Below are 23656 nucleotides of genomic sequence, written 5' to 3' on the forward strand. Positions count from 1 at the left end.
TAGTAAGTGCAAAGGCCCTGAGGCAGGAAAGGATTTGGCATGTTTCATGGTAGCCAATGAGGCCAATGTGGAAGGTAAGGAGAAGAGGTCCAAGAGGCAGACAGGATCATCTGACATCGCCTACCAACCAGATTACCTACTCATCCACCATTACATTATCATGAATCTCTTCACTGCAACATCAAAGAAAAGCATAAATGCCTTTGACTTCATCACAGTCTATAAATTGCTCCAGCATCTTCCTAGACCACATGAGTAGACTTCCAAAGTTTTATATCTCATCACATACGATTCAAGTCTGCCACTGCAGGGGAAATGTTTTTTTCTATTTCAACTATTTTCTTTACATATCTTCCCTATTCTCTGTGGTTGACCCTCAACAACTCTGATAGACAACTTGCTCAGATTAACTGAATGTTCAACGAGTCCTTATTTCACTTTGTTTGGTCTGAATTCAAATCCCACCCCATCACTCATTTCCTGGGTGACTTTATCAGAATGAAGCAATTTACTTATCTCTCTGTGCCTCAGTTTCCACACTCAAAAAGGTGGACAACTAATGATGTTCACTTCATGGGGTTGTTGAAGACATAAATTAGGTAATACATGCCCAGTGCTCTGACTGCCCTAGGAAGCTTCGGTGACCATTGGCTGCTATTCTTTATGACCCCAGGGGGAGTCTTTTCTGGAATCTTCCAGAATTTTGGTTCTTTAGGGAGACATGAACTTTAACATTCAGGCATATTTAACTTGGTGTGGGGGTGCTAGGGCACCAGTGGTGTTTGCCATGTGAAGGCTTATCTGCCTGTGGTGTGAACTGGCCAGGCTCCTCACAGATGCACAGGTCAGTGGGTCATTCATGATGGCCTCGCTGGGGCCTGGTCTCGTAGGACAGGTGTGCAAGCTTCAGAGCGTCTGGGGAAATTCCACAGACGTGACGTGGCCTGATGACGTGGGCTTTCCGAGGCTCCCGAGCCTAACTCTTCACAATCTTAATAGGATAATAGAGCAACAGTTGTTGTTTTAAACCATTATATTTTGCGTTGATTCGTTACTTAGCAACTGATCACTGGAACAGGTAGTTAACGGGGATTATGTCATAGGCTCCTGTCAGGGCTCCTGAATCTGTCTCCAAAGCTCCTGTGCTCGGGTACTAGACTGCCAGAGAGAGAGCTTTAGAGAGAGACAGAGACAGAGACAGACAGACAGACAGACTGAGAGAGGAGATTTTCTTGATCAGAACTTTCAGCTATTGGGGGAGGCATGCCCATCCATTCTCAGTGAGAAATGCCGCCTCCACTAATAGGGCTTGAAGCCGCGTCCTTCCTGGGCTGCGTAAACTACTTGGTGAACAAATAGAAAATGAGAAAGTGGGGCCCACTTGGCTCCTAATTACCCATACAGGTACATAGGTACCAAGGTAGGGAACTTTCATCTACTTCGAATGAAGCATTCTTTCATCTTCCCAGACTTGTGGGAAGATTTGGCGACTGTGACTAGCCTTGTTCTGTGTGTTTGGGCAGATTACAATACTAAGTGCACACAGCATGTTCCATTATCAATTGCTGTTTCCTTGAAGTGGCTCCAGATGATAAGGCCCCAGTATAAAAAGGCGGCCTGGGTCCTTGACTTAGAGGGAGGGAAGGCCTGGACGGTCCCACAGGGTAAGTCCCCTTTGCATCCTCCCAGCAGGGTTTGAAGCAGAGAGCCTTGAATTCTGAGATTCTGTGCTCATTGCTCTGGTAATGCTTGGTGAGGCTGAGAATGTCCGAATTTATTGTAGATGGAGATCCTCTGGACAATCGCGCTTTTTCTGCTGGGAGCAGTCAAAGGTAGGAAACATTGCACCTGCGGCTTGGGAAGGGCTTAAATGCGGCATCTCAGCACTGGCCAAAGAAAGCCTAACCTGGGGCGGGGCAGGGCTTTCAGTGGCTCCAAATGACCCTGAGGTTCCAGAGGGGGGAGGGGTAGTGGGGCAGGGGTGTGGGGCTGATACTCTGCCTGGGAAGGTAGGCACTTTGACAGGGACCCACTTCAGAGCATCACTGCACTGAGCTGTCTTCATGTCCAGGTGCTCTAGGCTTGACTTTTCTAGGTAAAGCATTAAACACCTGCCTGGGTTAACATACTGACTTGTCGGTGTGCCCTACCCCATTAGTCAAATAAATCGATCGGAGGAGCTAGGGTGGGACACTGCTTCTGCTCTGATGGTGGTTTTGAGCAGCGGCACAGCCGGGGTCTCTGTGGGATTCAGTGGCACTGGTCCCAGATCAGAGGGTGGCCCTGAGAGTGAGGAGAGAGGCAGGGTGTCTCCATTGTCTTCAGGCTGTCCCCCAGGCAAGGGAGTGAGGACCCAACAGCTGTGACCTCCTAGAGTCTGGGGAGCTGAGCCCTGAGCAGATTCATCTTTTCTCTACAGCAAAGGAAGTTTGCTATGAACAAATCGGGTGCTTTTCTGACTCGGAACCCTGGGCCGGGACTGCTATCAGACCCCTGAAAGTTCTCCCCTGGAGCCCCGAGAAAATCGGCACCCGCTTCCTGCTCTACACCAACGAGAACCCAGACAACTTTCAGGTGAGACCTCTGTCATATTAACGTCACTGTGACTGGGGAAGGGGTAGTGCCCACCCTGCAGACCAAAAGTTCCTTGCCTCTGTACCCTCCTCCCCGACCACGTTCTGTCCCACCTTATCCCTCCAGCTGCTCCCTGGGCCTAGCCAGATCTGGACAGAGTAGGTCTTCTGTAAAATGTTGGCTCGAAAGAATGAATGGTTCACATTTGCCAGAACCTCTAACTGGTTATGAGAGTCTGGTCTGGGGTCAAGAGCTTGCCATCTACCAAGAACCCTGTGGAAGGTAAGACTGTGAGCTATATTCCAGCCCCAGTGGAGGTAGTAATACCTGACTGAGCAGGGGTGGAATGGGGGCAGAAGCAGGCAGGAAAGGGAGAGTCAGGGCAGGCTTCCTGGAGGAGGTGGCTTTTGTGCTAAGCTCAGAAAGATCATGGCATTGGGACAGGCAGAGATGGGGAAGGAGAGGCTGGCAGAGTGCTGGGCTAAAAAAATGCAAAACTCTGCTTTTGTCACAGACTCTTCTTCCCTCTGATCCATCAACCATTGAGGCATCAAATTTTCAAACAGACAGGAAGACCCGGTTCATCATCCATGGCTTCATAGACAAGGGAGAAGAGAGCTGGCTGCTGGACATGTGCAAGGTAGGGGCCAGCTCCCAGCCCCACGGTCTGCCCCCCCCCCCCACCGCCCCAACCCCATCCCCTAACACCTCCCGCCCCTTTCAGCAAGCACAGCAGATGAGCTTGAAAACATGGAATCCCCACATAGGAGATTACCTTTATGCAACTAAAATGCCTCTCTTTGCAAAAAATAAGAATTGACTTCCACATTTCTGGACCACATCCATGGCCTGAAGCGGTGGCATTGGCTGTGCGGGCACACATGTCCACGATCTTCCTTCTGGCTAAATCAGGGCCAAAGATATGCTTCTGGTTTTAGTGAGGGCATTTCGTTTGCCTGTAAGTGAGGGATTATGTTCTTTTTGTTCAAGCCTCTCCCAATTCCCTGAGATGATGTGTTGCTACAACCATTTATTTGAGAAATGAAGAACTTACCATGGACCAGGAGACCAAATGGCAGAATAGAAAGTGCCAAAACTGTATGTAAGACAGCATCTATTGGTTAGAAGGACAGGAAATGGAAGAACACACACACACGTGCACAGGCACACGCACACGTGACATACCATCATCCTTTCCTTTTGTGCGTACGTTGATGCAATCTATTTTTCAGACCTAATCTATTTACATACCTAAGAATGTACCTTAGCAGCCCACCTTCCATACACATTAATAATTCCCACCTATGGGGTGCCTGGGTGGCTCAGTGGGTTAAAGCCTCTGCCTTCGGCTCAGGTCATGATCCCAGGGTCCTGGGATGGAGCCCCCCATCGGGCTCTCTGCTCAGCAGGGAGCCTGCTTCCCTTCCTTTCTCTCTGCCTGCCTCTCTGCCTACTTGTGATCTCTGTCTGTCAAATAAATAATAAATAAAAAAATTATAATTCCCATCTATAATGCCCACAGGGAAAGTTACAAACCTAGAAAATTAAAGTCATTCTGCACTTGACCTTGATTTATCAGGCATTTAGCTCTTGCTACCTCTTCTTTCCCATCATTAATAAGTATCTTCTTTTTAAAGATTTTATTTATGTATTTGGGGGGGAGCAGAGGGAGAGAATCCCGGGACAACTTTGCACTGAGAGCAGGGCCCCACGTGGGGCTCAATCCCACAACCCCGAGATCATGACCTGAGCCGAAACCAAGAGTCAGCTTCTAAACTGACTGAGTCACCGCCGCCCAGGGGCCCCTCGTTAATAAGGATATTAGTGCATAAACTGTAAGATACAGTTTACACCCCCAAATTCCTCCGGTTTGTAAGAAATCCCTCAGGGACACTTTAAAAAGAAAGGTCCTGAGAAACAGCTCTTGGTCTCTCTGTGTGTGCGACCACACTTATTAGTATCACATATGTGAACAATTTTTTTTTTTAAGATTTTATTTATTTATTTGACAGACAGAGATCACAAGTAGGCAGAGAGGCAGGCAGAGAGAGGAAGGGAGGCAGGCTCCCTGCTGAGCAGAGAGCCCAATGCAAGGCTTGATCCCAGGACTCTAGGATCATGATCTGAGCCGAAGACAGAGGCTTTAACTCACTGAGCCACCCAGGCGCCCCACATATGTGAACAATTCTAAGTGGATTTTAAATTCATAGCACCATGTTAAACTCAAGCTGGTCGCGAGTACTGCCTGTCAGGATGGTCTAAGGATAGATCAGCTTCTCTGACATCCTGGAAGAAGTTTTGCATTAAGAATTCTTCAATCTCTTTTAAGTCAGTGTCATTTTGTTTTTCAAGTAGCTGCTCGGTGTGTTTCCTCCACGAAATACTGTGCTATCTTGACCATCAAAACTTAAAATGCCCAGCCGCCTGGGGGGAAGGCAAGATCAGTCATTGGCAACATTGCCACGAGGCTAAGAGGATGGCTAGAGGTCAAATCCACAAAGTCATTTAGACCCTGGCCATCAGAGAGCGCACTCGAAAGCTTTCTGCTTCCAAACACGGCTCCTCTAACGATGCCCTTGTTTCCACACCACTCGATCAACTTTACTGAATTTGGTCAAAGAAAACCAGGGTGTGGCCAGCTATGAATTAATCTGCCAGCTAGAGAGGGAATGGACTTGGCTTTCCTGTAGCAAGCTCTCTGAGGGCTCATTCCCAGCTGACGGCAGGCTTCCTAACAAAGCCCAGTGTGTCCCAGTGCCCCAGCGAGGACAAGACACAATAACCCTTAGCAATAACCCTTAGCGACCATTTCAGAGCCCTTGGTTGGATGCGGTTTCGCGTGCTCCCGTGATTAACATCCTGGCATTTCTCCAACACCAGAACATGTTCAAGGTCGAGGAAGTGAATTGCATCTGTGTGGACTGGAAGAAAGGTTCCCAAACCACGTACACGCAGGCCGCCAACAACGTGCGGGTGGTGGGCGCGCAGGTGGCCCAGTTGCTCGGCATGCTCTCGGTGAGTCCGCCGGCGGCGCTGCTGCTGAGGGAGGCAGCACCCGCTGGCCTCTGTGGGCTAAAGATGCAGCTGGGAGTTAGGTATTTAAAAAAGAACTGGAACTGGTATTTGTCTCAGAATTTTACTTCTATAACTGGAATTTGCCTTAATAATGACACAGCAGCGGAAGAAAAGTCAGTAATAGCTAATACTTGGGGGGGGGGGGATTATTATTATCATCTTCTATCAGCAGATGTAAAAACTAAGGCCAAAGAGGGTCAAAGGGTTTCCCCCACAAAGCACAGCACAGGGTAATACCAGAGTTGTCCAGCTCCAAGGGCCCCCCCCCAATACCAGGTGAACCCTGTGTGGGGCAAACATGGCATTGCCAAGGAGATCCACATGGAACCAAAGCGGTGGGGGGGGGTGCATTTGCCCTGTTGATGGTCCTGTTGATGTCCGAGAATTTCATTCGTCACAGTCAATTCAGCTGTTTTTATCTACCCTGCTCTTCCATTTGGGCTAATTCTTTAAGTCTTTAATCCTCTCAAGGAAGTCACTCATTCCTCTGGACTCTATTTTATACCAGATAAAGGCTCCAGCCATTTCTGTCACAAAGTCAAGGGGTCTATGCACCCCTGCAAAACTTAAAACCAGTGGTGCTTGTTCTGGAAGCTCTGAGGAACCAGGAATGAGTACAAATGGGTGAACACCTCTGAGATCCAGTGTGCTAACGCTTGTAGCTTTATGTCGTTTGTTCTGCACTATTGTGGGGAGGGGGTAGCACAGGGTCAGGAGCTCTGCTAAGAGGCCGAGGGGACGCATCCCCATCCTAGGGGAGCTCATGGTGAAGACTTGCCATGACAACAGAGTGTGATCAGTGTTTTAATGGGGGGGGCTACAGGGCTTAATGGGAACTTTTGGGGGCCAGCTAATCCAGGCTGGGGGGGAGTGGGGATGGGGGAGTGATTAAGGATGTCTCCCAGGGAGAGATTATTTAAGTTGAGAGCTGATGTCCAGCTGTGTTGACATGAGCTGGGCACGTGGCTGGGGAGTGGACAGTGAGAGGAAGAAGGGTTCACACCAGACCAGAGATAAGGGAATACGACGTACCTGAGACCTGAAAGTTCCACATAGGGTTTGGCTAGCATCTAGAAAAATGAATGGTGAGTCAGGAAAGTTCCGAGGCCCTTGTAATGAGTTTGGGCTTGATCCCAAGGGCGGTGGGAGCCACAGAAGGTTTTCTGCAGAGGAGTCACGTCAGGTTGGCCTGTTAGAAAAACCACAGCACAAAAATGTTCTGAACATACCATCTCCCTTCTCCAGGCAAACTATAGCTACTCCCCTTCCCAAGTCCACCTCATCGGCCACAGCCTGGGAGCCCACGTGGCTGGAGAGGCAGGGAGCAGGACTCCAGGCCTGGGCAGGATTACAGGTAAGGCCTGAAGGGCAGGACCACAGGTTTTGTTCCCAGTAGCCCCAGAATGTGGTGCAAACCTACAGGCCAGCTAAAAGCTGGCCCAAAGTAGTCTGTCCCCTCGGCTGTGGCAGAGTCACTTAGAGCCAGCACAGGACATTTCAGGATGCCCCCAAGAGGCCTGTCTTTGTGGAAGGGCAAAGGGTGCTTTCGTCCCCCCTTTCTTCCCCTTTAGCCTCTTCTGCTTCTGCCCCCATCCTTCCTCTCTAGATCCGTGTTTCCTGAGAGTGTGGGCTCAGCAGGACCGGGTACCCAAGAAAACGGAGAGGAAAGCTAGTGTGAACACGAACGAACATAATTAAGAGTCTACATTGTTAGTCCCTTCCCCCTTCTCTTTGAAATCAAGGGCAGAGTCACAGCCTTCCTTAGCCTCTGCTGGTAGAGGAAACCCAGCCACCAGTCCTACAGAGCATTCCTTTAACCCAGGCAAAGCCTTTAATTTGTAATAACAGCAACAAAATACATCTACATAATACCATTATAATACTATAATGCTATTGTCATTATCATGGCAAGCTTAGACAAAATGCCTGTTTACCCCAAATGCTATGCCAAGGGCCTTATATTTTCTCCTTGAATCCTCAGAACTAAAGAAAGAGGCTCAGGAAATTGGATAGCCGGCCCCAAATCATGCAATGAATCAGGAGCGGAACTAAGATTCAAACCCAGTTCTGCAGTCGTGCGGCTCAAGCAAGCCTCTACGTTATAGTTCTCCCTTTTATTTTCAACAGACAATTATGTTCATGCCTTTTCAGCTGCTCTGGCCATAAGAGCAAAGAGCTGACCAAAGAGCTATTGACAAATTCAGGAGCCCTGCCACGAAGGAAGAAATAATAATAACCAATATTTTACTCATATGCCCATGACGATATGCCAGGCACTGTGCTAAAAGCTATATCTATATTATCTCATTTAATCTTAGTATAACCACATTATTACCCGGGTTTTATAAATGGGGAAACTGAGGCCCCCAGGAAAGGTTGCATGATTTGCCCAAGGTCATGCCATTTGCCCAAGAACGAGCTCAGTAGGGATTTAGAGCCAGGATGCCTGGTTCCAGAATCTGTGGTCTTAACTATGATACTTTACTATCTTGTCCTTTTTTTCTTCAAACTTGAGAAGAAGGGAAAAAAACTCTAAAGAAGAAAGATCTGCAAGTGAATGGGAGACAGTAATGTGGGGGGAAAATCCTTGGTCAGACAAATGTAAATCTCTTGGCTCACCTGCCTTTATCCACGCACTGGAGCCCTCTTCTGAGAACTATTGAAACTCTCTGTCCCTATATTCCATGCACAGGGTCATAGCACTGCAGAGTATGGCATCCCTTGGGTTGAGCAATGCGTAGCCTGAGCAACTGTACCCCGTGGTCCTGCTGGTCCCCACAGCCAGGTCTGTTGGTCTGCAGCACTGGTCATCTCTTTTAGGGTTGGATCCTGTAGAAGCAAGCTTCCAGGGTACTCCTGAAGAGGTTCGACTGGATCCCACCGACGCTGACTTTGTTGATGTGATTCACACAGATGCAGCCCCCTTGATCCCCTTCCTGGGTGAGTCCAATGATGCTTCAGCTGCAAGCATGTGCCATTGTGTTTTAACCAAGGGAGCCCTGTATGGTGAAAAGCTCATTGCTGTTCCAAACCTTTCAGGTTTTGGAGCAAGCCAAGAGATGGGTCACCTTGACTTCTTCCCCAATGGAGGAGAAGAAATGCCAGGATGCAAGAAGAATGCCCTGTCCCAGATCGTGGACCTAGATGGCATTTGGGAAGGTAAAGTCAGAACAGAGAGAGGCATCACTTCCTGGGGCAGGGGCCTGGGGGGTGGGGAGGAAGCAGAATCCTCCATGGCAAATCTCCAAAATGAAAACACCTTGCTCTTTAAAAATATATAATTCCCCCTTCTAGACTTTACTTCTGGAAAAAATCCAGCTACATATTATTTGTTATATCTCTGCTCTACGGATTTTATACTTCCCTAAAACACTGTCGTGGGTGTCCTGGACTGTACAAGCGACAAAGAATGACAAAACCTTGCTTAAAGCCATAACTCCAGCAATCAATTGGTAGCTACCTAATGAAGAAAAGAAATACCATGAAAGCAGACATCCTGGTTTTAAGGGGATTTTTCTGCCAATTTTTCCTTGGGAGTCAATGGTGCCGTTCAAGTACAAGTAATTGGCTTCAATTCTGTAACCAGAAGGAGAATGTTCCCCAGTCATTTCCACGGCAAAGTCATCTGCTCAATGAGAGTCACTACTCCTTTATTTTGGGTCGGGATGAGAAACCATCACCGGTAGGGAAGGCTACGCGGAGACTGCTATTCGAAGTGGTTAATCCTTATAGCTGGTGGAATGCTCCAGGGGTAAAGGTCCTCCTCCAGATACAGACTCTACCTCTAATCAGGTCAAAAGGACAATAGATAAGTGAATTTTTCAGCCCAGCTCATCACTTGGTACCACACAGGTTTAAACCTTTAGTGGTCCGACCATATGTAAGGAGTATAGATTTTTATTGAATTTGATCAAAATATCTCAGCATGTTTGGATGCCATCAAAGCCAATATTAAGAATGCAAATTTATGTGTTCGTCTCTTATAGCCTTCTGAGGGTTTACATGGATAGGGTTGCCTAATCGCTCCATCAGTAATGGTCAAGCAAGTTCACGGCACGTCCAACAGGTATGCTGTGACCTCTGTCCCTTGACAGGAGCTGTAGCGGCCAAGGAAGGTGATCAGGAAAGGCAAGACGCTCTGAAAAAGAGAAAAGAGCTACCTAAAGCTACTCGACTCTCCCTTTTATTCACCTAAACACAGCACGACAACGTCCTAATTGTCCTTGCCCTGGTTTTGTCATGTCTGAGAAGTCACGTCACATCTGGCTGTGTCTTCAAGGACCTCCAGCCTGGTGCCTGGGACACAGGAAGGCACAATGGTGAGAGGCAGGGGCTCGAGCACCAGATGGGCTTGGGTTTAATCCCCAGCTCTGCCCCTTCCTTGCTATAATCTGCACACCCGAGGCTGTAATCGGCATATCATTCTGTACTTAGGAATGCTATGTTACCCACGCCCTAGAAAGGCGAGGATTATAGAAACAATGCATGTGGAGCCCTCAGAACATTGCCTGTCACATGGAAAGCTGGCTCTCTATGTTAACTGTCATTTCTTGTGGACTTACCTTAAATTTACCTTACCTTAAATTTCTGAAAATGTGGTTCCACTTTGGAACCTGTCCCCTTGGAACGAGAGAAATTCTTGGCCCCCCAACCGCCTTTGCAGACTTCCTCCTTTCTTTCCCCAGGAACTCGGGACTTTGTGGCTTGCAATCACCTGAGAAGTTATAAGTATTACTCAGAGAGCATCCTCAACCCTGATGGGTTTGCTTCGTATCCCTGTGCTTCCTACAGGGCCTTTGAGTCTGTAAGTGATCATCCCTCTCTGAGTCCCTCTGTGGGACCGTTGTCCTGCCAGGACATTTGCAGGGTCTGACCATCCCTTACTTGTCTTGGATTGTCCCTCTGAGTTTATGATCCTGAGAAGCAGAGGGGGGGAAAAAATTGGGCAGGAGGTGGCTAAAATTCTAGATAAGACATGTGGGTGAGGAAGACACTGGGAAATCAGAAGACCCATCCTTTCAATGATCTAGAAAGTTTCCTGCAAAAGGCAGTGTTTGAATCTGGCTTGAAAACTCATAGAATTTAGAAGGATGAGAGGGGTGTGCATTTCTGCCAAGGGCAAAGCAAGGACAGAGCAAGGACAGAAGAACGTATGAGAGAAGAATTCATACGCCAGAGAGAAGGAAAGCTGGATGCTTGGTGTTCTAGATGCCCAGCTCGGGGCTTGGCCTCTGAAATTGACAGCGGCGTCTTTACACCACGGAAACTGGAAGAGGCTACGCTGGAGGCTTTTTGTCCCGGGGTCAGCTGTTAATCATTCACCAGCACATCCCGTGATGGGAGGGGTCATTGATCTAGCCTGGGACCCAGGCATCTGTATATCCTGACCGGATGTACCTCAGTCTCGGGAGTCCTGTCCTGGGTGAAAGTCAGTTAGACATCATCTATCCCCATCTCCTTCCTGTTACAGGTGAAGGAACTCAGGCTGTAGGAGAATGTCTCCCTGAGATGCTTGGGTCAGAAAAAGACTGACTCACACCTTATAGCTTAATGTCTCTCTTCTCCTTAGAACAAATGCTTCCCTTGCCCAGATCAAGGGTGCCCCCAGATGGGCCACTACGCTGATAAATTTGCCAGCAAAACAAGTGGCGAGCCACAGAAATTCTTCCTGAACACAGGGGATTCCAGCAATTTTGCTCGTAAGTTATACTTTGTCCTGCTCACCCACGTGAAGACGCTTTAGCTTCTGATAGACACGAAGAGCTTTTCTCTAACCTGAAATACTCGGAGCACATTCTGGTAGTGAAAGGACACATCTGCCCAAACGATCCCATGTAAGACTCAGCCAAGCATTTGGAAAGAGTCTGCATGTCTGTAAAAAAGACACTGTGCTTATAGAAAGACATAAATATAATATATGTCTCATCTAGGTTTTGAAGTCAGGTTTATTGAGATACAATTTATACACTGCAAAACTCACCCCTCTCTGCAGTGTGGAGTTCTATGAGTTTTGATAGATGAAGAGCCAGGTAACCATCTCTGCAATCAAAATGTAGAATATTTCCCTCACTCTACATATTTTTAAGAAGGACACTGGTTCATCAATCCTTCTACTGCTGTAGGGATGCATGAAATGCTGGCCCATATTTTAAAACAACAAATGAAACATTCAAAAAACCACATACTCATTCCTCAACCAACACTGATTTATGGACCACAGACCACGCTAGACGCTGGGCGTGCAGGGATGCGCGAGGTGGTCTATGTGTGAGTTGTACGCCTCGGCAGAGAAGGTGGGAACTGAGCAAACAGCCGCCCTCGGCCTGGACATGGCGGGTCACTGCTGTGGCACCCTGGGACTGAGGACCTGACCCTGGAAGGGGCAGGGACAATCTTCTGATGATGCGAAAGCTGAGTAGGAGTGAAGCAAATGATGTGTGTGTTTATGTACATGTGTGTGTACATGTGTGGGTGTGTGCATGTGTCTGTGTGCTTGTGTGCCTGTGTTTATGTGTGCGTGTGCAAGACGGTTATGTGTGTGTGTATGCCTGTGTGTGTGTGCGTGTATGTGTGAGCGTGTGGTTATATGTGTGTAGTTGTGTGTATGCGTGCTCGTGGGCACGGAGGCAGCACGGCAGGCGGAGAGCTGGGTGAGAGCTGAGCCCCACTCTCTGCTGGACACACCTGGGCCCCTGGGGCTGCACAGATAGTACCCAGATTCCGCTCCTGTGCCCGCAGGACTGCACTCTTGGGTCAGTTCTCCCAATGTGGGAATAAGCCCGTGTCCCCTCTCTTTTCATCTCCTCTCATAGCACGGTCCCTCTAGAGCAGAACTGCCCGGCAGAAGCTTCTGCCATGATGGAAATGTTCTCTGCTGTCCAATACAGCAGCCGGTAGCCACATGTGGCAATTTAGCCCTCGAAATGTGGCTAGTAAGAATGAGGAATTAATTTCTGATCTGATTTGATTTGCATTTAAATTTACGCAGCTGAATGTGGGTAGTGGCCCCTTTCCTGGGCAGGACGGGTCTAGACGGGATACTGCTAGAGACATACTTCTCCTTAGAGCCTGGTTTGAGGTGTAGATTAAAGGAAGGACTTCTTATACTTTGATGCCTTGTTGTAAGGGGTGGGGACAGGATTCCGAAATTTGGGTCAACCGTTTTGTTCATGAATGAATTGAGCTCTTTTCTATCCCCTGTGCAGGCTGGAGGTACGGGGTTTCTCTAACACTGTCTGGGAAAATGGCCACAGGTCAGGTCAAAGTTGCTTTGTTTGGAAGTAAGGGAAACACTCATCAATTTAATGTCTTCAGGTGAGTTTCCTTTTTTAGCCTCTCATCTCTCTGGCTGATGTCCACGGCCTTCCAATCCATGTACTGAAATGCTTAACGTCTCTTTATCAATTGATTTTAAATTATTTACTTTAGGTGGTAAAGTCAATTTCAGACTTCTGCTGACAATTTTCTTTTCTCAATTATAAATCCAGGCATTTAGTTTTTTCTCTTTTGGTAGATCCATTTTTAAAAATATATTTTTAAAATAATATATCTAATATTACCCCAGATGTCATATTTCCCGATTAGTGTAGTAACACATGCTTGTTGGGTTAAACTAAGTGGATAACTTATTACTATACAAATAATTATTTCAGAAAAAATAATAGGAAGGAATAATATAGTTTTCCATAAGAACATTTTGGGTAGAAACTAACTTGAGTTTGAGAAAACAATATTCAAATAATAGTGTGCAGCTGCTGGCATATAACTGGCTTCTCCATTTCTCCATCCTTTATTTGAGAATTAATTTTTAAAAACTAATCTCCTTAATCTTGAGTAGAATAAAGTGGTTTGGCCTTCATCTGTCATTAGAGCTTGTTTCCATGCATGGGAATGTTTCTCTTTATTTCTAGGGGGATTCTCAAACCAGGCTCTACCCATACCAATGAGTTTGATGCAAAGCTCGATGTTGGAACGATTGAGAAAGTCAAGTTTCTCTGGAATAACCACGTGGTAAACCCAACCTTCCCCAAAGTGGGCGCGGCCAAGATCACGGTGCAGAAAGGAGATGAGAAGACAGTGTATGTATACGTTGCTGGCTTGTGCCTAAGGATGTTGGTAGAGATTGGTGTTTGTAACAGAAAGTTGCCCCAAGGGTAGTCATGGTTCAGCCAGAAGAGCCAAGACCATCTACCCACCTGGGGTCCTTTCTTTGCAGGCAAACAATTGACAGGCTGCATAAAGCATTGCTTTTGGGTGTTCCCAGCCCTATCTGAGAAGGATACATATGGTATCACCTGCCTTCAAGAAATATAAAGAGGAAAAGGGAGAGAGAGAAGAAAGAAATAATTTCTGAGGGTATAAAGTTATAAGTATAAGCTAAAGAGTAGCTACCTTTTAAAGAGGGGAAGATCATGAAATTTCAGGCCAATAAAAAAAGCAATTTGAGGAAAAGATATAAAATCTGAGATAGGACAAGGGAGAGCTGAGGTAGTGATCCTTATAGAATCTCTCTCCTGACTTTCAGTGTCCTCTGCTGTGACAGCTGGAGGGATGTGGGCACGGTGACCTGAGGGGAGCAGAGTGATTGTCCCCAAGGCTGGAACCAAAACTGTCATCAATAGAACCCTTCTGGGGTCTCTTTGCGGAAGGGGATCCTGGGAACGTGATCACTGATGGTCTTGAGGTTTGGGAGGTTAGGTGAGGTTGCTCAACTCGGGCCTCGGAGAATGTGACTCCCCCAGGCAGCGAGGGTGGGTTGGCCGATGTCACAGTCACATCTCAGGCTGGATGACCCCTGTGGGGTCCTCCCTATGCCTGTGAGTCAGGGAGGAGAAAGGGACTGGTCCAGCCAGGTGATCAGCGGCCCAAGGCTCTCTCAGCTAGAGCACGGCACTGAGGAAGTCGGTGGAGAGCCTTCTGCGGGCGGCGGGTGTACCCGGGGCCTCCCTGCCCACCCCCGTCAGAGGATGATAAGCCTCTAAAGTGAGTTTCCAAGGCCCCGTTAGGAAATGGACCGGAGCCTGGATCCTGGAACTGTGTGGTTAAAATGGTGTCAGGAGAAGATGGTATCATTAGAACCTTAAAAATGCAGAGTGTTCCAGGTGATGACTTGCTCACAGGCAGATTTTGAAGAAGGAAAGAGATACAAGACCAAATCAGTCAGGGCATTGTAGCTTCCAGGTTTTCTGAGGAACGGTCATGACTTTCTGCACTTTCTAGAAATGGAACAGAATGTACTTGAGGCCACCCCTGAGGCCCTGAGTCCATCAACTGCCGCCTGGACCCTCCAGTGGCCTGAGTCCCTGAGTCCCTTCTTCCCCTGAGTCCCTGAGTCCCCCGCCTGTCAACCGCAGAGGAAATCTATCTTAAGGGAAGCTAGATGTTGGACATCAGGTTTCTTAAAATAGAGTTCAATCAAAACAGCATCAAACATCACAAATAAGTTTGGGAAGTAAAAAAAAAAAGAAAGTTGAATTTGTCAAATTACTCAAATATTTTGCTGTTAGTAAAACAATCAGTAAGTAACATTAAAAAAAAAATCAGCATCATCACTGGGAGGCTTTGGAAAATCAAGAGTTTAGTCCAAGCTCTTCTCAGATACCCTGCAAATTCTTCCAGTGGCCCCATTAGGATTGCAAGTCCTACTAAGGAGCCTGCTGACTAGAGTTCCTCCCCACAGTGATGTGGCTTCAAAAGAAGAATGTAGTTCTCCCTCTCTCAGTTTCTTCCCCGCCTCCAGCGTCTTCTCCCCACCTTCTGTCTGACCTTATTAATACCTACTGTATGCCTGGCAAACAGTAGGAGATGCAAAGGTCGAGCCTGCTCTCAAAGAGTTTGCGCAATAGCTGTTGAGCACCACGGACCTCAGGTTCACATGGAAAGTCAATGACAGAAGAAACAACTCACCTGAGGAGCCCAAAGAGTGTGGCTGGAGAGGAAGGCAGAGCCAGGAGGCCAGGGGAGGCAGTGACGGAGGGGAGAGGGGGCCACAAGGATCTCCTGGGCCGAGGAATATCCGCTGGGAAGGACGTGAGCAGGGGCGATGGGCTTGGTGTGTGAGGGGCGGGGGGAGCCCCGAACACAGGCGACAGGGCTCAAGGTGTGGAGAACAGGAAGTAGGATCAGGGATAGAGTCAGGGCAGCAAGGAAAGACAAATGAAATTCAAAGGGACCATGGTGAAGATGAGGGAGAAACCCCGGCAAAGCCTCAGAGATCAAAGGTGATGAGGTTCAACAAGTTTGTGGTTCTTGGAATAACAGGCATGATGGTCACTTCCATCTGCATTGTTTTAAATCAATTTATACATTTTTACATTTACTGTTATGACATGCTGTATTATTAACACGGGATTCTCAGCAATCCCGGGAGGGAAATGTGTCCTCTTCCGCAAATGAAGACACGGAGGCTCAGAGACTCAAGTAACCAGCCCCGTGTCACCCCTGGAAGGCAGGGAGTGGGGAGCCCAAAGAGAAAGAGCCACTGAGTCCAGGTGTGGAAGGCAGGGTCAAGGGAGATGTGAAGGATGACCCCGTCCTGGACAATGTGGACTGTGACACTGGACCTGTCTTTGCACCTTGGTTCTTCTGCACACTGAGAACCTTCCGTGCCTCAGCCTCCTCTCCTTTCTGGGCGACTCATGGTAACACCCCCTCACACATGGGTTGTGAGGGTGAAGTCTCCACAGCTCAGCGCCATTGCCAGGAGTGAGTAGGAGCTCAATTCACTGTCGCTTTTAGAAGGTCGAATCCCATTTCCCGAGGGGCTCGGTCCAGAGCGAGCCCATCTGTAAACCAGTCTGCTATGTTCAAGGAGGGCCCACGGGTACTTGTGGAGAAGGAGGCCAGTGAGAGGTCCATTTGCTGTCTCAAGTCCTGACTGTCCTGTCAGACTGAGGTCCCAGAGACCGGGGCCACTCGGGGACCTTGTCGCAGATGAGCCCACAGGGGACCTTGTCCCAGACACCAGCCACCTGAAGCTCCAAGCTCCAATCTGTTCTCCAGGGACTGGTTGAAGCTACAACCCTAGTATTCCCCTCATTCCTTATGAATTGAAAATCATCCATTACCGTTTCTTAACAACTGGAAACTCCACGTAAAGCTGCCAGCACTCACGAGGCTTTCATTGCTGTCTGCAGGCACAGCTTCTGCAGCGAAAGCACGGTGAAGGAGGACGTTCTGCTCACCCTCACACCCTGTTAGCGTCCAGGTGCCATCCGGTCACTGTGTTACAGCAATAAAACCACTATTGCATCTACCCACTCACAACGTCTGTCACTGATGTCAGCTGGCCCCTGGGGACATTAGGGAGTCGATCGTTTAAGTCCCAAGTGTTTCCAGACATTTGATTTTCTTGCCACTGACTTCTGACCACACACCGTGGTCGTGGTCCTCGTGTCCACTGTCTGCTCCTCACCTCAGGGGGTGACACAGAACGACTGGGGGATGGGCGTATGGTGGCCTCAGCAGAGCCTATAGTCCTGCACCTCATCTCACAGGTGAGGAAATGGAGGCCCAGAGAGGGGGAGGTAGGTGTTCAAGCACAGAGTGAACCGGGGCCCCTTGGGGGCTGGGGGGTCCATTCCCCTGACTGGAAAGGCCATGCTATGACATGGCCTCCTTGTGGTGATGGAGCTACCCAGCAGCCCCGCGTCTTGGTGAGGTCTAAGATGCCCCAGCATCCAGAGATGGTGTATTTGCTGAGCACAAACAGGCTTCCAGCCCCTACTCTTCCTGGGCCCCATCAGGGGCTATCCCAGGGCAGGGCTCAGCACGGAGGAAGGATGGCTTCTGGGAGGAGTACCTTGGGCACCCCTCTGCTGAGAAGGGACTTCTCAGTCATCCATCAGCTAGGGTCACCGGGGAGAACTCAGCCAATCAGAACTTGCCATAAGCCCCACCTACACAGGAGAAAGTGTCCTTCAGGCTATCCCGTAATCATTCCCTGGAGCTTTGCCAGACCAGGAAGGTTACCACCTCCCCTGAGTGACTCCCCTTTGGTCACCAGGCCTCACATCCCATCACGACCGTCTCGGTGCCGTGGCCTCTCTGTTCTTCACCCTTGGTGGCACATCAGGCTCTGATTGAGCTTCACACTTGAATTTGAATTCAAAACTTGAATTCAAACTCCAGATTGTTCTTTGAAAGCATATGCTGGGTAAGGATTAAAGGAGCGCCTGTAGTCAGGGTCTCATAGCGAAGGGCACAAGGTGAGTGCTCAGCCACAGTGGTCATGGGGAGGGTGAGGATGAATGATGGTGGTGGTAGAGGGAGGCACAGGACCTTGGGTGGGGGCACCTAACAGGAGAACACGAAGCCTGGGCCAGAGGCCCCTTTGTCACAGTTTTGCCCAGCGCTGGCCATGGACCCACCCCCTGAGCAAGGCCACACCATGTTGGCAGAAGAGCTCAACCAGTAGAATGTAGACTCCGCATACAGCACCAAACACTAGCTCTGCACCAGCTTCTAGAACTCGAGGAAGCACAAGACCTGAATTCAGTCCTGGAGGCGTGAACAGCTGTAGGGAGCCCAGCACTTAGATTAACACCACCACGCTGCCTGATAGTACAAAAAGCAAGCATGTCCCAGGACAGGGTGGTCCAGGAGTGGGAGGAGCAAGATGAGGAAGTCTCCAGAGAGCTGTTGGTTCCAGGCCCAGGTTTGCAGGAAGATGTCCTACCAAGACTGCAGGCTGGGTACGAGGAGGAGGCCCTAGAGGTATGCAGAGAAGAGGTGATGAGGATCATGTGAAGGTGGCAAGTGGAACTGAGTTATAATGGAAGGGGGGGGGTCTTTGGTTGGCCGTGAGAGCCCTTCTCTCTGGTCAAAGACAACCGGCTTCACCTGCTCTCCAGACTGACAGAAATGGCTTAAGACTTGGGGAAAAATTATTTTAAAACAAAACTGAGAAAACTGAGAAAAGTATGCGGTATAGTGGGAGGAAGCCAGTTAGGGAGAATCCCCAAGGCTGTGGGCCACATCATGGGCACTCAGCCCGGCACTGCCCTGAGCCACAGGAGACCTGGGCTGACCTGCGTCCCACCTGCAGCTTGAGTGGGGCTAGGCCCCTGCTCTCTCCTCCCACGTCCTTTTCCTCAAATGTATGTCCTCTTATCAGATACACAGCTGGAAAAAACTCCCAGGAAGGCAGAGAACAGCAGGTTCCCGATCCCTGCTGTGCGTTTTTGCTATGTACCAGTGTGGTCATGGGGCATCTACTTCCCCACACCAAGGGGAAGACCAAGCTCAGCCCCACAGATCTGCAACCCAAACACACCATCCCGGGGAGAGAGGGAGTTCAGGGCTCTCTGTAGTTACCCAGGGGGTCCACCTGCAGTGCCCGTGTGGCCCGGGTCAACTCGGGTCCACTTTCCAGATTTCAGGTACTCCTTGGGGCCAGTTTGATTGGGCTTTGTTTTTGTTTTATTGTTTATATGGCAAAAGTGGGGCAGTGTGGTGATGAAAATATCCCAGGTTCACATTCAGTTCATAAGCATAAAGCCCAGAGGACATTCAGTCTGGTTGGAAGCAAGGGAAAAGGCACTGAGCTAACGGGGTTCCCGTCAAGCCACCTTCCAGTCCAGGTGACCTGGAGCAAGAAGTTTCTGTAGAGACCACTTCCAGGTGAGAGGCTTCAGCAGTGGAAACCCGATCAAGGCACAAGGGCCCACAGCGACCAGCGAGCTGAATGCACACAGGCTCGTTAAGCGACCCACCATCTCATAGTAGCCACAGGCTCTGACTGACCAGTTACAACCAGGCCCAGTTCCTAAATTGCATTGCATCCCCCCCTCGCTCTGTCTGGAACCGTGGAACCTGGAATCCCAGGACCCTGAGATCATGACCTGAGCCAGAGCACACACTAACTGACTCAGCCACCCAGGTGGCCTTTGTGTTTTTATTTTGAGGATAGTCTAGTTTTATAACCAGTTATAGAGACAAAGTTTTCCTTGTTGTAGTCATTTGCAGCAAGACCGTGGTTTCCCGAGTTAATGTGCCATGAAATGAGGTTAAGGGAATGTTCCAGGGGGTGTGAGAATCTTTAGCGAGGGTGACACCCACGTATTTATTTACTCAGGTCTGAATATGATTTGGGTCTGAAAGTGGAGAGACATGCACGTCCCAGGCTTTGAGAGCAGAGTCTGTTCCCTGGAAGGAAGACCTGGAGGGGAGGGGCGTCTGCGCCCTGAGAGGACTGGAGGAGGACGGCCTGGGGGGACCTGGGCATCTCTGGGAGTGGGGGGACTACAGAGCCATCCCTGACAGGGCAACTACAGGTGCAGGAGCTCAGAAGAGGACATAGGCAGGTCCGTTCCAGAACCTTGAGCCCTCCCGTCTAAGCACGTGCAGGGTGGGAAAGCGCTCTGGGCAGCAGCTGGAGCCATGCTGGGCAGAGGCCCCCGTGGTGGCCACACTAGTCTGTGCGGACTGCCTCACAGGTACCACGGACCGCACGGTTCAACAACAGAAACTCATTCTCTCCCTGTTCTGGAGGCTACAGGTGCAACCAAGGTGGTGCCGGCTCGGTTCCTCGGAAGGGCTGTGCAGAGACAATCTGCTCATGCTTCCCTCCTTCGGGCAGTTGCTGGCACTCTTCGTGCTTCCTGGCTGGCAGAAACTGTGCCCCAATGTCTGCGTGTTCACACAGCGTTCTTCCTGTGTGTCCGCGTCTTTCTGTCCAGATATCCCCTTTTTCTAGGGAGAGCAGTCCTATTGGATTAGGACTCACCCTAATTCCCTCATGTATCCCTGTCAAGATCCTATTTCCAAATAAGGTCATATTCTGAGGTCTTGGGGGTTAGGACCCCAACACCCCAACATATCTTTTTTTTTTTTTTTTAGATTTTATTTATTTATTTGCCAGAGAGAGAGAGAGAGAGAGAGAGCGAGCACAGGCAGGCCGAGTGGCAGCAGAGGCAGAGGGAGAAGCAGGCTCCCCGCCAAGCAAGGAGCCCGATGCGGGACTCGATCCCAGGACGCTGGGATCATGACCTGAGCCTGAGCCGAAGGCAGCTGCTTAACCAACTGAGCCACCCAGGCGTCCCCCAACATGTCTTTTGGTGAGAGACACAGTTCAACCTACAACCTCACATACCCGACCTCGGGATCTGTTAAATTCTGACCCCTGTCCACCGGATATCCCCAAGTTACTCTCTTTGCATACAGCCCAAATTATACAATTGACGTACAAGTTCCTTGGTGTGCTTTTTCTTTTTCTTAGCGCCTTTGATCGTTTGTAATTGTGTATTTATTTGCAGGTGATCCGTGCTGGGGCCCCAGGGGGCCGGCCGTCCCTGAGAGCAGGGAAGTAGCCTGTTCCGTTCACTGTTGTGCACTCAAGGCTGGAAGAGCATCCAGCACTTGGAGCCACACACCAAGGAGCCTGAGTGAGGGAGAGAACACACCAAACACACCCCTGAGGGCAATAAGGAGCCCCCCCCATAGGATCGAAGCTGGAAGGAGACTGGGGAAGAGACCTGGAGGGGAGATGCCTTGGCCGAGAGAGAGGTGAGACCAGCCAGCTGCTGCAGGACGAGAGCAGGGGGAGTGAGGGGAGGGAACAGACAGAAGAGGTGCTGAAGGAGAGAAGCAGACCGTTTTCAACAGACCTTAGGGGGAAGGAGAAGGAGAACCCAGCGGTCCCCTTCCCTGGGCGGCTGCTGTAGCAGCCGGAGGGCTCCTCCAGGCCCTGACCCTGGTGCCTGCCAACATGTGAATAATAAACATCTTTTCCCACAGGTGTTGGCCTTCCCTGCCTTCCCAGGACAGACAGCTGGCAGAACGTTAGACCTCAGGACCTCAGGCCCCCAGAGAGGAGAGGGGGGCTGCCTTGTCCTGTCTTGGGCCACCCTCCCAAAGAGACCAGTCAGGCTCTGGGATGCATGGGAGCACCGAGCAGTGCCAGCCCTCGGCCACTGGTGACTGTGGAAGCGGTGCCCAGCCCTCCTTGGGGGCAGCTTGGTGCAGAGACAATGTCCCTACATTGAGAAATAAGTGCCGATATTGTCCAACCAATGGCACAGAAGGGAGGGAGCCTGGGAAGAAATACTCTAACCTCTCTCTCCTCTTGCCCTCTGATCTCCCTATGGTGCCTACAGTTGGCTCAAGCCAACTAGAAGGCCAAAAGCATGTAGCCTAGGGAGGCAGTCCATGGAGCAGGGCACAGAGCAGGGAGGAAATGGCAGGAAAGATCTGGAAGTTATCCAGCTCAACAACCCAATGAGTCATCAGCTTCCAATGTCCCATTCTTTCACCCAGCAAATGTTTGTTGATTACCCCAAATCTACCAGATACCGTGCTAGGCTCTAAAGACAGAAATGCCTATAGAGTACTTGACCCTGCCATCAAGGCAAGATCCAAACAAATAATCATGGAAATAAAATTACCAACTGGGATTTGTTCTATGAAAGAAAAAGTAAGGACAGTGATAGTTGTCCAGAAAGGTCTGGTTCTTCTTTGGACATTGAAGAAGGTATCTTTGAGGGTATGACATCGAAGAAGGCATCTTTGAGGGTATGACATTGAAGGGGAGCCCCGAGGTTAAAGAGAGAGGGTCATGTGTTTCAGGAAGAAACAGAGTAGGCAAAGACCCAGAGATGGACACTTTCAAGAGAGATGGCCCATGACCGGCGTGTGCAGAGCTCAGTGAGCAAGTCTCAAGGTAAGGAAGGAAAGGGGAGCGAGGTCCAGGTGCCCTAAGGGCCATGGTAAGGAGTTCGGGTTTTCTCAAAAGTAATGGGTAACCACACTGGTGCCTTATCACGGGTCTCGGGCTTCCATTCAGCCTAATGTCACTCCAGGCTCCTCACTGGGGTCTTTCATGAACCTTGGACCTCACCTCCTCTCTCCACTGCTGGATACCGCCAGGGGCAACGTTAGGCTTTGGGGTCACTTTGAGGCACAGGCATCCCTGTCAGGCTTCATCATCACTTTATCCTTTCCAGAAACTTCTCTGAAACCTACTCAAGATACAGAAGTTCAGTCCTTAGCTTCCCTCAGCTCACCTCAAGAGTTCTCAGAAGGGAGTGTCACCCAAAAAAAAGAAGCCGTTTTCTACACTCGAAACCCTCAGGAAATGGCTGGCAACGTCAGTGTTTCTGGGACTGGTCCAAGGGCAGGACTGGAATATGGAATAATTAGAACTCTCACCCAACTGCCTGTGGGACTCTGTGAGCAACAGTCACTTCAGGAGAGCGTCTGGCAGCATCTTCTAGAGCTAAGTATAGACACGCCACAGGACTGGGCGGTTCTACCTCTGGGTATAAGCCTGAGAGAAAGGACTGTAAAAACCGGATCCAGACTAGAACGTTCCTAGCAACATCGTTCCACATAGTCCCACACTAGAAAGAACCCACAAGTCCACCAATGAAAGAATGGATAACCCAACTGTGGTTGGGTTGATATATTCACGTAGAAATAAATTAATTATATTAAAAATAAATTAATATGACACAGTAACAGAAAGCTAATAAAAAGTAATTAAAAGTAATAAAGTGACCCGCCAATTACTCACACATGTAACAACATGGCTGGATCTCAAAAACGGGTTGTGGGAAAGAAGCTTATAATTCCACTTATAAGCAAGTCTAGAACAGAGCAAACTAATCCATGGTGATAGAAATCAAAGCACGGGTGTGGGCTTGATGCTAAAAGATCATGAGAGGGAAAAAAAAAAGATCATGAGAGAAACATCTGGCTGCTGGAAACATCTTTTATGTTGACCCGGGACGTTAGCAGAGGAGTACACAGCTGTCAAGGCTTATTATGCTGTACTTTAAACTTAAGATCTATGCACTGTGGTATATCTAGACTATACGTCAATTTGAAAAAAAATGGCAGGGCGGCACCTGGCTGTTCACCCAGGCCCTCCTCTCAGCCTTGAAGGAAGTGACCTTCTTATCTCTAGGTCAATCTTACTTAAAGTAAGTCAATCTTACTTTTGTCTCTAGTACAGCTCAGAAAGGGTCTTAAAATAGACTATGTTTGTTTCCAAACAAAGCCGGAGTGGAGC

General features: G+C 49.2%; 1 protein-coding gene and 1 long non-coding RNA gene across 2 annotated transcripts; one reads left to right on the forward strand and one right to left on the reverse strand.

Moving 5' to 3' along the window:
- Positions 1–1641: 1641 nt before the first annotated feature.
- On the forward strand, positions 1642–16907 carry PNLIPRP1 (pancreatic lipase related protein 1). Its single transcript, XM_047703415.1, has 13 exons — positions 1642–1664; positions 1784–1832; positions 2420–2574; positions 3089–3214; positions 5455–5589; positions 6895–7003; positions 8470–8589; positions 8689–8808; positions 10335–10453; positions 11219–11348; positions 12855–12963; positions 13560–13727; positions 16785–16907. Exons 2-13 carry the CDS (start codon positions 1784–1786, stop codon positions 16846–16848), a joined length of 1404 nt encoding a protein of 467 aa, XP_047559371.1. The 5' UTR covers positions 1642–1664; the 3' UTR covers positions 16849–16907.
- LOC125085167 (uncharacterized) lies at positions 8532–23241 on the reverse strand. The gene is made up of 3 exons (XR_007122793.1): positions 23159–23241; positions 10212–10363; positions 8532–8648 (listed from the first exon to the last, which is right to left on the reverse strand). It is a non-coding gene; the product is annotated as an uncharacterized LOC125085167 (long non-coding RNA).
- Between the last annotated feature and the right edge of the window lie 415 nt (positions 23242–23656).

Source organism: Lutra lutra, chromosome 14, assembly GCF_902655055.1.
Source record: "Lutra lutra chromosome 14, mLutLut1.2, whole genome shotgun sequence".
Classification (NCBI taxonomy): domain Eukaryota; kingdom Metazoa; phylum Chordata; class Mammalia; order Carnivora; family Mustelidae; genus Lutra; species Lutra lutra.

Bases quoted from the DNA above. Each gene is read 5' to 3' on its own strand.
- PNLIPRP1 (XM_047703415.1), top strand. From the start codon at position 1,784: ATGGAGATCCTCTGGACAATCGCGCTTTTTCTGCTGGGAGCAGTCAAA. The intron at 2,575-3,088 runs GTGAGACCTCTG...CTTTTGTCACAG, and splicing joins AGAACCCAGACAACTTTCAG to ACTCTTCTTCCCTCTGATCC. The intron at 10,454-11,218 runs GTAAGTGATCAT...TCTTCTCCTTAG, and splicing joins CCTACAGGGCCTTTGAGTCT to AACAAATGCTTCCCTTGCCC.